Consider the following 16,330-nt stretch of genomic DNA (forward strand, 5'->3'; position numbering starts at 1 on the left):
AAGAACAGACCTCAGGACCAATGGAATAGAATTGAAAACCCAGAAATGAACCTACAGACCTATAGCCATCTAATCTTCGATAAGGGAGCTAAAACAATAGAATGGAACAAAGACAGCCTCTTCAGTAAATGGTGCTGGCAAAATTGGTTAACTACATATAGAAAACTAAAGCTAGACCCTTATATATCACCCTGCACCAGAATCAACTCCAAATGGATCAAAGACCTTGAACTCAAAGCAGGCACTCTGAAAACATTACAGGATGGAATAGGAGAAACCCTAGGTCTCCTTGGCTCAGGCCCAAATTTTCTGAATAGAGACCCGGAAACACAACAAATCAAAGAAAGGTTGGACAAATGGGATTGCATAAGGTTGCAGAGCTTCTGCAGGGCAAATGACATAGCTAGCAAGATCAATAGAAAACCCACGGATTGGGAGAAGATCTTTACTAGCCATACAACGGACAAGGGTCTCATATCTAAAATATACTTGGAACTCAAAAAATTAAACCCTTCAACAACAAATCCTCAAAGAAACAACTGCCCAATAAATAAGTGGGCGAAAGACTTAAAGAGAAGCTTCTCTGAAGAAGAAAGAAGGATGGCCAATAGACACATGAAGAAATGTTCAAAATCCCTGGCCATAAAAGAAATGCAAATCAAAACAACATTGAGATATCACCTCACTCCAGTTAGAACAGCAAAAATCAAGAACTCTTAATAACAACAGATGCTGGAGGGGATGTGGACAGAAAGGAACTTTACTTCATTGTTGGTGGGAATGTAAACTTGTTCAACCACTTTGGAAAGCAGTATGGAGGTTCCTCAAAAGACTTCACATAGAGCTCCCCTATGACCCAGCAATCCCACTTTTGGGCATTTACCCTAATGTTTACAAACAAGACCACACTAAAGCTACCAGCACAACAATGTTTATTGCAGCATTATTTACCATAGCTAAGATATGGAACCAACCCAGATGCCCCTCAGTAGATGAATGGATCAAGAAAATGTGGTATATATACACAATGGAATTCTATGCCTCCATCAGAAAGAATGACATTTCCCCATTTGTTAGGAAATGGAAAGGCTTGGAAAAAATTATATTAAGTGAAGTAAGCCAGGCCCAAAGAAACATAGGTCCCATGGTTTCCCTTATTTGCAATATCTAGTATAGGTATGAGTCAAGCGGAAAAGGTCAGATAATGTGGTTAGGAAAACGAACCCTTAAATATGTATTTTAATGTTTTCGTTTCTTTCATGCATGTGTTTCTAACACATTTATAAGATTATTTCTTTGTTGCTTTGTATGTCCCTCCCCCACAGTGTAACCCCCGCTTTCACTATATTTGATGTCAGTATAACATGTGGAGGAGAGGGGACAAACAAGTCGTTTAAGGATTCAGGTGGACCTGTTGCAACAATGAGAAGTACAAAATATCATGTCAAAACCAGCTTTACAATGTCGGTGTGTGGGGGGGGAGGGGGGTATGATTGGATTGGGGGGAGGGGGGAGGCTGGGAAGGGAGGTGAAGGGTAAACAAAGGAGGAGGCTGCAATGCTTGGTAAGAAATGTATGCATGCACTATTTACCATAGCTAAGATATGGAACCAACCCAGATGCCCCTCAGTAGATGAATGGATCAAGAAAATGTGGTATATATACACAATGGAATTCTATGCCTCCATCAGAAAGAATGACATTTCCCCATTTGTTAGGAAATGGAAAGGTTTGGAAAAAATTATATTAAGTGAAGTAAGCCAGGCCCAAAGAAGCATAGGTCCCATGGTTTCCCTTATTTGCAATATCTAGTATAGGTATGAGTCAAGTGGAAAAGGCCAGATATTTTGATGTTAGGAAAATGAACCCTTAAATATGTATTTTAATGTTTTTGTTTCTTTCATGCATGTGTTTCTAACGCATTTATAAGATTATTTCTTTGTTGCTTTGTATGTCCCTCCCCCACAGTGTAACCCCCGCTTTCACTATATTTGATGTCAGTATAACATGTGGAGGAGATGGGGACAAACAAGTCGTTTAAGGATTCAGGGGGACCTGTTGCAACAATGAGAAGTACAAAATGTCATGTCAAAACCAGCTTTACAATTTCGGTGTGGTGGGGGGAAGGGGGGTATAATTGGGTGGGGGGAGGGGGGTAAAATTGGGTGGGGGGAGGGGGAAGGCGGGGAAGGGAAGTGAAGGGTAAACAAAGGAGGAGGCTGCAATGCTTGGTAAGAAATGTATGCATTATCCTGCCCATGTAATTGTAACCCCTCTGTACAGTATGTTCTCAAATAAAATAAAATACAATTTAAAAAAAAAAAAAAAAGAAATGTATGCATTATCCTGCCCATGTAATTGTAACCCCTCTGTACAGTATGTTCTCAAATAAAATAAAATAAAATATATAAAAAAAATAAGGGCCTGGCATACACAAACCAGAATTTGTTCTGGGAGGAGACTACCAGAAAGATATTCTTGCTATCATGGAAAAATGATATAGCACTATATCAATATACAGTAATAGGTAAGACATATGGATCCAGAGGAAAATACAGCGGGATAAGGGGGAAGAGAATACATTAGGGTGCCAGAGAGTGAGTGTGTGATGGTTAGGGAGAGGATCCTCTCACAGGAAGTGTGCAACGTTAGACTTGAGAAAGATGATCTATGTGTCCTTCTTTTGAAGATGACTGAGCCATTGTGACTGATGAACTAAGCAGAGTGAAGAGGAAGTGACACTGCATTGCTTTCAAGGCTAGATTAGAAAAGGCTATGAAGTTCTGCTAGGTTATTTGAAGACATTTGCTTCAGAAGCCTTTCAGCAATGTGTGGAAACCCACCCTGAGCATCCACTCTAGAGAACAAGGGAGAGGGAGAGGGAGAGGGAGGAAGAGAGGAGGAGAGGGAGGGAGGGAGGGAGGGAGAGAGAGAGAGAGAGAGAGAGAGAGAGAGAGAGACAGAGACAGAGACAGAGACAGAGACAGAGACAGAGACAGAGAGACAGAGAGACAGAGAGACAGAGAGACAGAGAGACAGAGAGAGAGACAGAGAGAGAGAGACAGAGACAGAGACAGAGACAGAGAGAGACAGAGAGACAGAGAGAGCGCAAGGAGGGAGAGAGGGGGAGGGTAGAGGAGGAGAAGAGATGGAGAGTCAATTATGAATGCTTAGTTTGAGTCAAGAACTCTTCTTAAGTCTTTACATTTATTATCTACTTACTTCTTGCATATGCCCTATGAAATATCTCCCACAATTATTCTCATACTATAGGTAATGATCACAGCGATGGCAGGTTACACAGATTACTCAGTGGCAGTGCTGGGGTTCAAACTCACATACCTGCTCTCTGGCCTCCCAGCTCCCAGACTAACTCCCCTGATATTTGAGAAGTAAAATAAATACCTTGAAGTTACATAAAATACCTAGGTAGCATCCCAGTTATAGCTTCAATTGTGTCTCTCTTTTTTTTTTTTTTTTTTTTTTTTTAGAGTGCTAGCCTTGAGCTGAAGAGCTGAGGGACAGAGCCCAGGCCCAGAGTTCAAGCCAACAACCAACCAAAAAAAAAAAAGGTTAGTTGTTTTGTAGATGACATATGGACTGATTGGGGAAAAAAAGAATATCTATATCTATATCTAGATATAGATATAGTATCTGTATCTATATCTATATAGATATAGATTCAAGTCCTGGGGTTTGAACTGGGCAATTGTGTCTCTCTTAAAAAAAAAAAAAAAAAAAAAGATGTTGAAGTCCCAAAGCCCCGTTCCTCAGAATGTGATCTTATTTGGAAATAGCATCATTCTGAGGTGGTCAAGTTAAAATTAAATCACACATAGCTGGTTTCCACATAAAAAGGGATATGTGTGTGGGGGGTGGTAGTTGTGGAAGTGGGAGGAAAGGGATGGTAGGGGAAAAACAAAGGAGGAGGTAACAATACTCGAAAGGAAATGTACTCATTACCTTGCTCATGTAACTGTAACCCCTCTGTACAGTATTTTTACAGTAAAAAACATACAAAAAGGGATATGTGGGCCTCTGTGGTATAGCTCAGTGGTACAATGTTTGTATGACATATGAAAATTCCTGAATTTAATCCCAGCACTGAAAAATAAGTACCTATAATGAGGCAGGCTTGGCATAATGTAGCTTCAAGGTAAGGTGTGCTACTGGACACCAGCCACCACCAGAAAGTAGGAAAGATCCTATAGAGAGCCTGCAAGGGAACATGGCCTTGTCACCATGTCAACTGTGGCCTTCTGGTCTCCAGACTGAGAGATAATAACTGTCTCTTGTTTGAAGCCATCTGGGATTCTAGTTTTGGAGCTCCCAACATGAATACAAACATCTCACAGATGAGGGGACCAAGATATAAAAAGGCTAAGGCTCTTGCTCCTGCTAGTACAGTTGTTAAGAAATGGCATCTTGACCTGACCTGGAGAAGCCTAGTTCCAGAAGAATGCTCTGTTCTACTTGAATATATATTTTTAGAAATCATTTGCAGATTGTAATTCTTTAACTATTATTCAAGATAACTGTTTGTCTTCTATCAAGATGGAAATCTTTGAACATTCTCCACCTCACCCTCCAGCAAAGAGGAGAGCACGGGGTGTTCAGAGGGGACCCACCCTGCCTCGTTCTCCCAGGAATGGGTGGTAGGGCACAATGCCCAGGGGAACAGGCTGTACAGCTGCTGGGGCAGCCAGTGCTGCCTGGTCCTCCCGAAACAGCTGTGTGTGGCCCAGACCCCCAGGGTGACAACTTCAAAGTTAACTGCAGCCGTCCCATAGCCGCTCATTTTTAGATCAGTGGAAGCCACAATCCAGGAATGTATGTTGTTTGGATTATTATCTTTTAATTTAGGAAGGGTCGGGTTATACACATGAAAGCTAAAGCACCCTTCAAGAACTCTTTCCACGTGCACATTCCTTTTGTGCCCAGATATCTAGAAAGTGAAAATATTTTCCCAGTGGAACAAGGCTGAAGAGATAATATGGGAAGAGGAGATAATGGGTGAAAAGCCTGGGCCCAGCACTTGCCTCAGGCCCTAGGGGAATGTGGGCAGGTCCACTCTGTAAGCCCCTTCCTGGAAGATGGCAGCCCTGTAAACAGCCCACGGGTTTGGCAGGGGGAGCCCACACTGAATGGTGGCTTCTATTGATGTTGGGATACAGACAAAGAAGGGCTGGAGGTAGGAAGTAGAGTCCTTAACAGTTTTTGGTTAAACCAAGACTCAAATGACCAAAGGAGAATTGAAGTCCAGTCTTAGTCCTGGCAGAGAAAGTGTTCAAGATCATGTTTTCCCTCAACTAGACCATGTAGTCAAGAATATTTTTGTATTTCTATACTGTTTCAAAACTGTGCATTGAATCACACAGTTCTTTGTCTTTTCTGGTGCCTTTTATGTGACCATAAACTTCAGTATTACTAAGAGCAGCATAAATGTTCATATCTGTCCAATTAATTTATTTCCTGAATGGGCTTCCTATGTTGTCTTACTCTGTTTTATGTTGCCATAACAAATACTTGATGCAAGGTAATATGTAAAGAGAAAGTTAGCCAAGTGCTGGTGGCTTACACCAGTAATCCTAGCTACTTAGGAGGCTGAGACCTGAGGATTGAGGTTTGAAGCTAGCCCTGGAAGAGAAGCTTGAGACCCTTCAATCAACCAACAAAAAGCAAAAAGTAGAGATGTGGCTCAAGTAGTAGATTGCCAGCTTTGAGGTTTGAAAAAGCCAAGTGAGAGCATGAGGCCCTGAGCTCAAGCCCTAATACTGGCAAATAAGGAAGGAAAGAAAAGAAAGAAAGAAAGAAAGAAAGAAAGAAAGAAAGAAAGAAAGAAAGAAAGAAAGAAAGAAAGAAAGAAAGAAAGAAAGAAAGAATTAAGGAAGGAAGGAAGGAAGGAAGGAAGGCAGGAAGGAAGGAAAAAAGAAGGAAGGAAGGAAGGAAGAAAGAAAGAAAGAAAGAAAGAAAGAAAGAAAGAAAGAAAGAAAGAAAGAAAGAAAGAAAGAAAGAAAGAAAGAAAGAAAGAAAGAAAGGTTCATTTGCTTCACAGTTTTGGTGGCTGAAAAGTCCAAACAACTTGATGCTGGCATGCAGACAGGGCCCTATAGGCTGTTTTTATAACATGGCCAGAAAAAATCAGAAAGAGAACCAGCCATGGATTGCAGGTCACAAATGTGAATAAGGAAGCAAGCAATGTATAAAGAGCGCAGCGTTCTCCTCCCACCTGCTCGCTCTTGCTAAGCCTGACAGACCTACTCCTGAGCACCAGCATTAATCCATTCAGATGTGTGGAGACCCCATGGCCTAACTACTTTGTACTAGTTCTACCTAGTACTGCCACATCAGGGACCAAGCTTCTAGCACATGAACCTTGGGGCACACTCTCAAACCATATTCAAACCGTAGCACATGGGCTTTCGAGTTCAGAGGAGGATAAGAGAAAAAGGAAGACAAGGATCATTTCTTTCTAGAAATGTGGCTAGTGGGATGGCACCAGTAATTCTTGGAAGGGGAAGAAATAATCTCAGGATGTCATTTGGAATACAAATAGAGTATATCAAGGAAAAGAAGTCAAATGATTAACCTTTGCCTAAAGTGAAGGCAAAGGGCAATGTAACTAATAGTTAAAAAGTGTCAGGCATGTAGATAAAATGGGGACAAGATTAGTTTCTATAATTTTAAACTTTTCAGACATCATGCACCAATAACCCATATTTATCCTATGTTAGGACAACCAGCTTTATTTCATAATTGCAAACTTATAGAGTATCTTGTTCAACATTTGAACGATTCATCAAGAAGAAATCCTCTGTCCCCCTCTGACAGCAGGAGGTTTCCACAGAAATCTTACAGACACACCCTCTGTCTTTTCTTCTTTTCAAAGTTTAAGTTCTGAGCAGGTTTTGTATATCACGACTTGGCTTAGCATATTTGTCTACATTGGTGATAAGACATAAACCTGGAGATAACAAATCCTACAGTGAAATTCCAGAGACAAATGGACTGGCCACGGACTCACCTGGGAGTAGGATCTACAAGTGGAGTACTGATTTCTAAGATGCACATTGCCAAGGTGAACCATCTGCCCAAGGTCATCCTGTTCCTGCTAGACAGCTCCCAGGATCCGTTAAGCCCTATTTTGCCAGAAGCCAATGGACAGGGAACAATTCTTGCTTGTCAGTGTCCAGGGTTTTTGTTAATTTGGGCTGCCTGGTGCCAAAGTCCAACCAAAGGAGAGTCATTTTGTAATTTTTGGTCCCCTATTTTCCCATATTGACAAATACCTCTGGGCAATGAACCAAAATGTGAAAGCCGCTGAGAGTAACAGCTATCCTGTGTGAAAATGAAACCAAACAGATCCACAATCAAACCAACAACAAGAACAGAAATCCCCACCAATTCTCACCTTGGAAGACTCTGGAAGGGGGACTGAAGGAATGATAAAAGGACTGTGGAAGAGTCTCATGGAAGCATAAGCCCAGAACAAGAAAAGGAACAGAAAGGAAGGCATGCTACCTGCATCACATGTGAAAAGCAGTGGTGGGGATTGTTTCTCTGTGGGCAAACTTCTTTGTAACATTTGCAAACATATTTCTTTGTAGGCACAGCGGATCTTGTGAGGAATGTATGTAAAGTCCCCAAAACCGTTCACTATATTCTCTAAAAAGATGTGGCCTCTTCAGAATCAGGAGCTTTACAGACTATTGGAATGACACTTTGCCTCATGAAGGTCAAAATGTGTTTGTGACTTTATCTAAGTATCACTGTCCCACAATATTGTGAAACTTATGTAATCACTTAATCTCAATAAAGAAATTTTTTAAAAAAGGTGTGTCCTCTTTATTTCAGTCCCACATATCAGCAAGATAGACTCTGTGATGGGAAATTTTGCTTTATCTTATATTTTCACATTCTCCAGGACTTGTGGAAAGAGTTGGGTGTTTGGGAAATAGTTCAGAATACGGACCCTGCCCCAGGAGCCCTTTTCATGCTAACAGAAGTTGGAGTGCTTGCAGATTCAGTTCAAACCCAACAGCTGTAATGGAGGACTCACATGGTCTCACAGACCCTATGAGCTATCTATGAACATTAGACTTGAAGGCGGTCAGCCTAACATGAGAATTTATGCTAATCAGACTTGCTGATGATTGATTAGATTTTATGATTAATTCAACTCAGTAAATAGATGGGACTAGAGATTGAAAACTCACTTTTCTCTTTAAAAACAATCCCACTGGAGCCAAGAGGTAAGGGGAAGTCTTGGCTGAGTGGTATGAATAAGAGGCTATTCTGGTTTGCTTAGTTTTATTTGTTTTATCACAATGATTCGGGCTGGAGTTTATCTCTGTATTTATGGCATTCATATGATGACAGTACACAAAGTATTAAGTGCTTCTTAACACATGCATGCCCTTAACATCTATCATGTACCTGACATGTTTGCCCTGTTCTATTGTTACTATCTGATTTGTTGATTTCACTCCAATTCAGGTATATTTGTTATTATGGTGTAAATATGAAATGTCACTCACATTTATGTGTTGTACACTTGGTTTCTAGCCACTAAAGGTATTTTGGACATCTGTAGAGAGTTGGAAATGGTAGGTGGTTAGATTCTGCCTTTCAAGGTTAAGCCTGGCTCCTACTCTTCTCCTCACTTTCTGCTGCTTGTCTAGCATGAGCTAGACAGCCACCCCCTCCCTGCCGCCATGATGTTCTACCTCACCCAAGGCCAGAGTTAGTGGAACAAGGACCATGGACTGAAATCTCCAAATCCATGAGCTAATAAACAGTCCTTCTTGCTTTCAATTGTTTATGTCTGGCATTCTGTTATAGAATCATAAAATCTGAGAAACAAACTTGCCTTCTGGAACTTAGGACTTTGACAGAAAGATGCATATTTTGAGAATCAAATTGTATTCAAATTTACCAATCCATTAACAACATAGAAACTCAACTAAACCTTATACAAAATAATGCCTTGAAAATCTTAACTGCTTCAACTTTTCTCTTTTTTAGATTATGCTTTTTTTTATACTACAGTTTTGAGACTGAGCTTGAAACTTATTGAACAAGCTATTGACTCCGTGAATCCCAAAGAAATGGAGACAGCTGAGGTTATGATGTAGAAAATGTGAAGACTGCCTTTGTAGCACCGACAAATTGTCAGAGAGGACCAGAGAGAGTTTTCTGAGCAATGTTTTGGGTTCAATTTCTAAAATGAGGACAACTTGTTGAAGCTTGAGAGCTCTTGTCTAGCACGTAGCACAGTCCTAGGTTGGATCCTCAGTCCTAGGGGGAAAACAAGGCTCTGGGCAAAGGCATGTTTCTCTCCTTGGACAACTTTATAAGAATACCTTTCAGACTTTTACAATATGGGGAAGCCAAAATAATTACCTGTGTATGTGGTCGGGCAGAGACAGAAGCAATAGATCTGAGTGACAGATCTTGGTTATCGTATTGCTCAGCTGTCAAGAAGTTCCCCTTTTGAGGAGGCAGGGTATCAGGCTTGTGGGAAGGTTTGCTACAGCTAGAACAACACAGTCCTAGAGCTGAGGGCAAAGTGGAGAGGAACCAAAATCAGAGCTCAGACTCCTTCTTGTCAGTGATGACCAAAGTAGGGTCCAAGGAGGAAGAATTACCAGACTGCGTCACTCCCGGATGTGTGGAGAGAGGGCTAAGTTTTTCAGCTAGAAGTGTCAATTCCAGACACCAAGGGGCAGCGACCAGGTAAATGAGATATACAGTGTAGAGATTTGTATGCACCAGAATATGATACAAGAACCCTGCTTAGAATCCCTCACCAATATTCTTCTCTATAATCTAGAAAAAAATATTTTGGAGAAGAGCAAGAAGGAGAGAGGTTTCAAACATCAGGAGTCCCAAGACCTGATGAGAAGTTGGGACTTATATCCCACAAAGTAGAGACTTGTGAAGATCAGATTAAAGAAAGAAAAAAACAAAGTAGATGTACTTTCTTGCTCTGCTTGAGTATAGTGTAAGCAATTTTCTGACCCCATTTCTGAGTTCATTTGTCTTCTCCAGACTTGGTTGGTTAATCCTTCGATACACATGGAGCTAGTGAATAATTACAGGAGATTTGGGTCAGGAACTTAATCCTGTCCTGGTCTTGCATTATCTCTTTTTTCCACTTTACTGTTTAGTACTTTTTTCTTTCTTTGTCTTTGTGCTTTTCGTTGATGGATCACAGGACTCTGCCCTGCTTTGTGTTTACCTGTTTAGTTTCTAATCTCTACAGTTCAAGGGTTGGTGGTTGTTTTCAAATTAAGAGACAAAGAAAAAGATCACCACTGATAGGGTTTTGAACCCTGAAGGTGTTAGGAAGAGAATTTAAAGAGCACTGTGCAAAATGAACTATGTTTAAAAAACAAAACTCTGTGCTTTTTAGTGTACAGTCCAATAGGAACATGGTATTTGGTAAGGCTTAATTTTGAGGAAAGTTTATGTCAGTATTATGTAAAATGTGTATGTGTGTCTGTGTGTGTATATGTACAAACAGTCTTCCTCAAGGCAACATGCCTTGTGAATAGATGTAAGATGTTTTTCTATTTATAATGTAGAAGAAATTAAGGACAGACTTCTTACAACCTACCTCTTATCTTAAGGAGCCTACATACAGCCTAAACACAATACATTTACACTTACTGATGGGAAATTCCTAAATTAGCAATGATTAAGTATGGGGTTAAATTGATATGTTGCCTTTATAACAACTAGAAAAACAATCAAACTTAAAAGCAACACTGAATTCATCCTGAAACTGAGCTAAGTGGAATCTGAAGGCTAAGTGGAGATCAACGTACCTAATTAAAAATGGCTAATAGCATCTTAAACCAATTTTTGTTCTTCTAGTAAGCATAAGAAAAATACATGTGAAGAGAATAAAATCTTATAAATATAGGATCAAGCTATATTATATTCATATATGGAAATATCAGAATGAGACCTCCATATTATATAGTATGCACTAATAAAAAGTGGAAAGATAATTAAAAAAAAAAAAAAACAAAAACACCTGACCTGGGCTCTGGTGGCTGACGCCTGTAATCCTAACTATTCAGGAGGCTGAGATTTGAGGATCGAGGTTCAAAGCCAGCCTGGGCAGGAAAAGTCTGTGAAACTCTTATCTCCAATGAAACCACCAGAAAACTGGAAGTGGTGCTGTGGCTCAAGTGGTAGAGCACTAGCCGTGAGCTGAACAACTTAGGGACATTGCCCAGGCCCCGAGTTCAAGCCTCATAATTGACAACAACAACAACAAAAACACCTGAGAAAACAGTTTAAAAATAATAAAGATCTGTGCATAAAGGTCATGCTGTCAGTGTTTGGAGGTAATGGAATGGTTTAACTTAAGGCTAATTATCCTGGAGCCTGGATTGAGATTTCTTTTCAGCCATCTGACAACCTTGAGCACATTGTGCCATTCTGTAAAATAGAGGCAGGTAGGCAACCACCCCAGAGTTGATGAGTTATGCATTGTAAGGCTCTCAAGACAGTGCGTACTCATAGTAAATTCTAGATAGTTGTTCCCTATTAAGAGTCAATGACTTCTGTGGACTATCCTTGAATCCACTGCTTTGTTTTAGAATGGGCCATGTTATGCGATGAGATAAAGTGGAGAACCTGGAAACATCCAAGCACCAGTGATTTATAATCTCCCTCCCAATGTCTTTACAACAGAAATTAACACCTCTTTTTTAGTTTAAATTGAGTTAATATTGAAGATTATTATATACAATGGCATTGGCTCCTTTCTGCAAATGTCTATTATTTCAGGTAAGCTGCCTGATAACACCGCATACAGACCCGTTCCCTGTATTCTGAAGCTTCCATCCTCTAGCCAAGGTGACTCACTGTTGGTTTTGCTGACTATTTTCTTGTGTGCTTCTCGTGTGCTCTGAGGGCTCAATGGAGCCAGATCTGCATCTGAAGATGGCCTAACTCTGGGTTAAATGATCACTTGTGCTGATGGGAGATACATGGCTTATCTATCATCCATTTCCAAGACTTTCTCCTCAGGACTCCCATCCTGAGTGTGCATCTTGGACATTAGTAGCATAGGCCTTGGAGCTCAGGAGGGCCCTACCAGTAATTAGTGCTTTGCTGTTGGCTCCTGGATTCTCAAACATTTTGTGTTTGAACTTCAGGAAAGAAAGTCTAATGGGAAAAGTGGAGCATGCCACCAAGTAGAGGGAAATACGCAGTGGCTCCTCTTTCTGTACACGCCATTTGCACATGTGTTGTCCATTAGCAGAAAATTAAGAGGCCTCATGGGGGTGAGAGGTCTGTGTCTCAAAGTGAAGTGAGTGCAAGTGTGTTCATTTTTTTTTAAACTGATAGAGGGATTGGGGGCTCATGCCAGCAGCCTGAAGGGGTCACACTTTCAGCTTGAAGCAAAACTTGCTTCTGAAACTTGCCAAAAGAAACACAAGTGAGCAAGAAATGCTGTCATAGCTGCCTTACTGGTTTTAGTTCCCTGCAAGTAATGACACAGAATAAAAAAAGCAAGCTATAGTTCTTTTTTGTGCTTTACAACTCACCATTCGTCCACCAGTGATATATAAGTAGAGAGCTTTGGTAGTGTGGACATGCATCAAGAAGCAAAAGAAAAGCAGTTGGATCAGTGTCTACTCCTCTGGTGAGAGTGGAATACACACATACAAACATATACAAGTAGTAGGATACACATTAGTTAATTTGGAGAATTTCACATAGGAGTTAAACTTTAGTGATAAAATTCATGCTAATAGAGTAACACTTATAACTTGCTTTATTTAATGCCATTAAATATCAAATAAAATGTATTATGGAAAAATCTAGATAAAGATTGCAGCAAATAAAAGGCTTTTTTTTTTTTTTTTTTTTTTTTTGCCAGTCCCGGGGCTTGACCTCAGGGCCTGGGCACTGTCTCTGAGCTTCTTTCTTGCTCAAGACTAACACTCTACCACCTGAGTCACAGCACCACTTCCAGCTTTTTCTGTCTATGAGGTACTGAAGAATTGAACCCAGTGCTTCATGCATGCTAGGCAAACACTGTACCACTAAGACACATTCCCAGCCCAATAAAAGGTTTTATAGAGGCCTATTCATGGAGGCATTTCATTCTGCATTGTGAATAGTGGATCCTCGTGTTTATTTGGCCCTCATCCTCACAAATCATGTGGCCATCCCTTCCTCTTCCTCAATTATTTCGACTGCAGAAGCTGGTAAAGATAAAAGCTTGATATCACAGTCTCTCTTATATCTAGCAGTAGCCATGTGACCAAATGAAGGCAAATGAAACATCAATGGAGTCTGTTAGCAATCCTTGAGGAAAAGTGGAAATGACTGGTGCAGGAACAATCTTTGGGAATGGGACCACATTGAATACCAATATAGATTTGAAGCTATGCAGCTATCTTGTAGCCACTAGGCAACAAACATGAAAACAGAAATTCAAAATGTACACTGGGCAGAGTGCAAAGCTGAGTCTATGCCCTGTAGAGCTGCTGAGCAACCTCCAGCAGCCATCAACCTGGACATTTTGTGTGAGGAAATATATCCACATATATGTACATATATACACATACGTGGATATACATACATATCTGTATGTATGTGTGTAGATATCACACATTGAAATCTTACCTAATGGAATGGTATTAGAGGTAATTAACTTCTCTAGGTATCTAGGTTTAAATGAGGCCATGAGGTCAGGAAGGCTTACCTCCCATAACGGGATTAACATAATTAGAAGAAAAATAAGTGACTAAAGGTGAAGAAAACTTAAGACTCTTTACCAGAAAGCTGACTGCAAACTAGGAGCCGAGCTTTTGCTAGACACTAGACCTGTAGGGGCCTTGATCTTGGATTTGTTTTTTGGGGTTTTTTGGCTTCTAAAAGTGGGAAAAAGAGATGCTTATTGTTTAAGCCAACACAGCCTGATCTAGGGCATTTACTAATTTTAACCACTGTGAGCCTTTCCGTTACTGTAGTAAAGACGTGGGCTGAGAATTATCTACTTGAGCCCAGAGTCTTTTATCCAGAAAAGACAGCCTATAGCTTCCAGACCTATCATTTCCTACTGTCAAGGTCCCAAACCAATCTGCTAGTCCAGGGATGGAAGCAAGATGCAAATGGCATGTCCATCCTTCCATTCTCTTCCTTTCCCTCTCTCTGTTAGTTCCTGTGTCCAATACTTTCATTTCAGTTGTTCCCAACTTTCATTATGATCAATCTTTATAAGAAAGTTCCAGAAAGAGACAGCTTCAGACAATCCAGAATATCTGTGACTCAGCTCTGGCCTAGTCAAGGTCGAATCTTTACAACAGCACTGATTCTAAGTCCTTCTTTTTTTTTTTTTTCCAAGATGAAATGATAATGATTGAAGTCAATCAAATGGAAAAAAATACTGGATAGAAAACTATACAACCCATTTCAGGATGGAGGAATAATGGTGAAGACTTTCAATGTTGAATTTCTTCTTCTTTTTAAAAATGTAACAACCTTCTTTGGTCACTGTTCTCTCTAGAGACTACCACGTGTGTGATTTCAGTATATTGTAAAGGTTTAGTCATTAAGCATGCAATTCCAGCAAAGCAAGGGCAAATGAGGGGTCGGGCCACTCATTAGGTGAGATGACAAATGGTTGGCCTTGGCCCAGCAATATGACTGTAATTAGGACATGTTAACAGAGTTACTCTTGGTAGAGCCTTGCTCACATCCATGTTTGACAGATTAACTTAGAACATGAGTTATAGTTATTTTTAGAAGAAGAGAATTAGTTCAAAACATGCCATTTCCCAGCAAGCGTTATTATTTAGCAATCTCTTCCAACGGGAATAGCTTAAATATTTACTAGGGACTTTTGAGCAGCGCTTATCTTTCATTGGAAGGCTTTGCATTAAACCTGTTCCAGACATATGGGTCAGAGTTCTCACTCATCAGGTTATTCCAGGGTCAACCAAACTCCTGAGTTAGCTACAGGCTCTGTATTTTCCCCTCGTTGTCAGCACAGAAAAGACACAGACTCACCTTGTGTTTGGCCTGATGGGGGAGTCAGCAATTGCTGGCTAAAAAGAGCTCCCCAGTATAACACAGAGAAAACGCTCCCTGGGCAGTTGGAATACATTGCAACTGCCTTTAGGCTCAGAGAGAAATTCAGCATGAGTTCTAACAGCACTGGCTCTACATCACAAAATTAGGGCATCCATAGAAGGAAGCATGTTGAATAAACGCAGGATTATCTTGAGTCAACACCTTCTCCCTTTACATTGGCCTTTGTGTGAGATATTTTGGGGGTACATTGGTGGCAACAGTTTGGCTTTTAGCTTAGACATTTTAACAGCTAAATTAATGCCCCTTTCCAGGATGCTAGGGCTCCCACATGACATTGAACTTCTAGCACTCGGGTCTGAATACCACTGCTACTAAGTCTGTTTTCATTTTGCAGGGCATTTCAGTGCATCTCCCAATGATTGGCCAAAAGCAGTTTCTAGTTCACTGAAAAAAAAACAACTGTCTTTGGGTGCATGAGCAAGAGTCATTTGCCAGCAAGGTCTCCAGGATTATCTACATGGAAATAATGCACAGGCATACAGCATAAGCCCAATGATGTCTGCAACATATTCTCATCAGAAGCTTTCTTGAGCTCCTCCTCAGCTGGGATCACTTCCATCTCTGCAGGAAGCTACTTTGTGTAGTCTATTTTTCTGTGTTTTGCTTCACTGTTGTCAGAGAGGCCAACCCTTTTAGTTAATGGGAAGAAGGCAGTAATGTTAAATATGGCATGAAAGTATGTACTGAAAGATAACTCCCCCTCTCCCCCAACAAGCATCTTACTCCCCAGAGTAAAAGCAAAGCCTGCCCTGGATTGTTCTGCTTAGAGGTCTGAAGGTTTTGTTGTTGTGTCTTTTTTTTTTTTTTTGCAGTGCTGGGAATTGAACCAAGGGCCTTGTGTACACTAGGGAGGAGCTTTACCACCACCCTCCAGCCTTCTTCATTTTCCTGAAATGCCTCACAACCTTGAACTGTTGTAACAGTCAAGGATGTCTGAGTGTACCAATTTGAAATACCTGTGATCACTGACCTTCCTTCCTGACACTGTAGCCTTTCTGAGTGGCAGGCCATAGCCTAGATCAGTCCCTTAAAGGTCAAACATGAGTGAGCAGGGGAAAATAGAAGGTAAAAGATAGGGACCAATAGTGCATTTATGACTGATTTTCATACATTGAGGGGACTCTGAAGGAGCTCTTATCCATGGATTCCACTCAATTTCCAAGAAAGGCCTGTGTGGATTTGAGAGAGAATAGCAATTGTATGGTAA

At 40.6% G+C, this 16,330-nt stretch overlaps 1 protein-coding gene across 1 annotated transcript in view; it reads right to left on the bottom strand.

The window, feature by feature from the left end:
• Positions 1-7,181, bottom strand: part of C9 (complement C9) — a 42,979-nt gene extending 35,798 nt beyond the window's left edge. The window contains exon 1 of the mRNA XM_070041083.1: positions 7,025-7,181. Within this exon, the coding sequence (XP_069897184.1) occupies positions 7,025-7,101 (77 nt within the window). The 5' untranslated portion in view covers positions 7,102-7,181. The remainder of the gene's footprint in view (positions 1-7,024) is intronic.
• Between the last annotated feature and the right edge of the window lie 9,149 nt (positions 7,182-16,330).

The sequence above is a fragment of the Dipodomys merriami genome, unplaced genomic scaffold (genome assembly GCF_024711535.1).
Source record: "Dipodomys merriami isolate MVZ:Mamm:240054 unplaced genomic scaffold, mDipMer1.0.p SCAF_30, whole genome shotgun sequence".
Lineage (NCBI taxonomy): Eukaryota > Metazoa > Chordata > Mammalia > Rodentia > Heteromyidae > Dipodomys > Dipodomys merriami.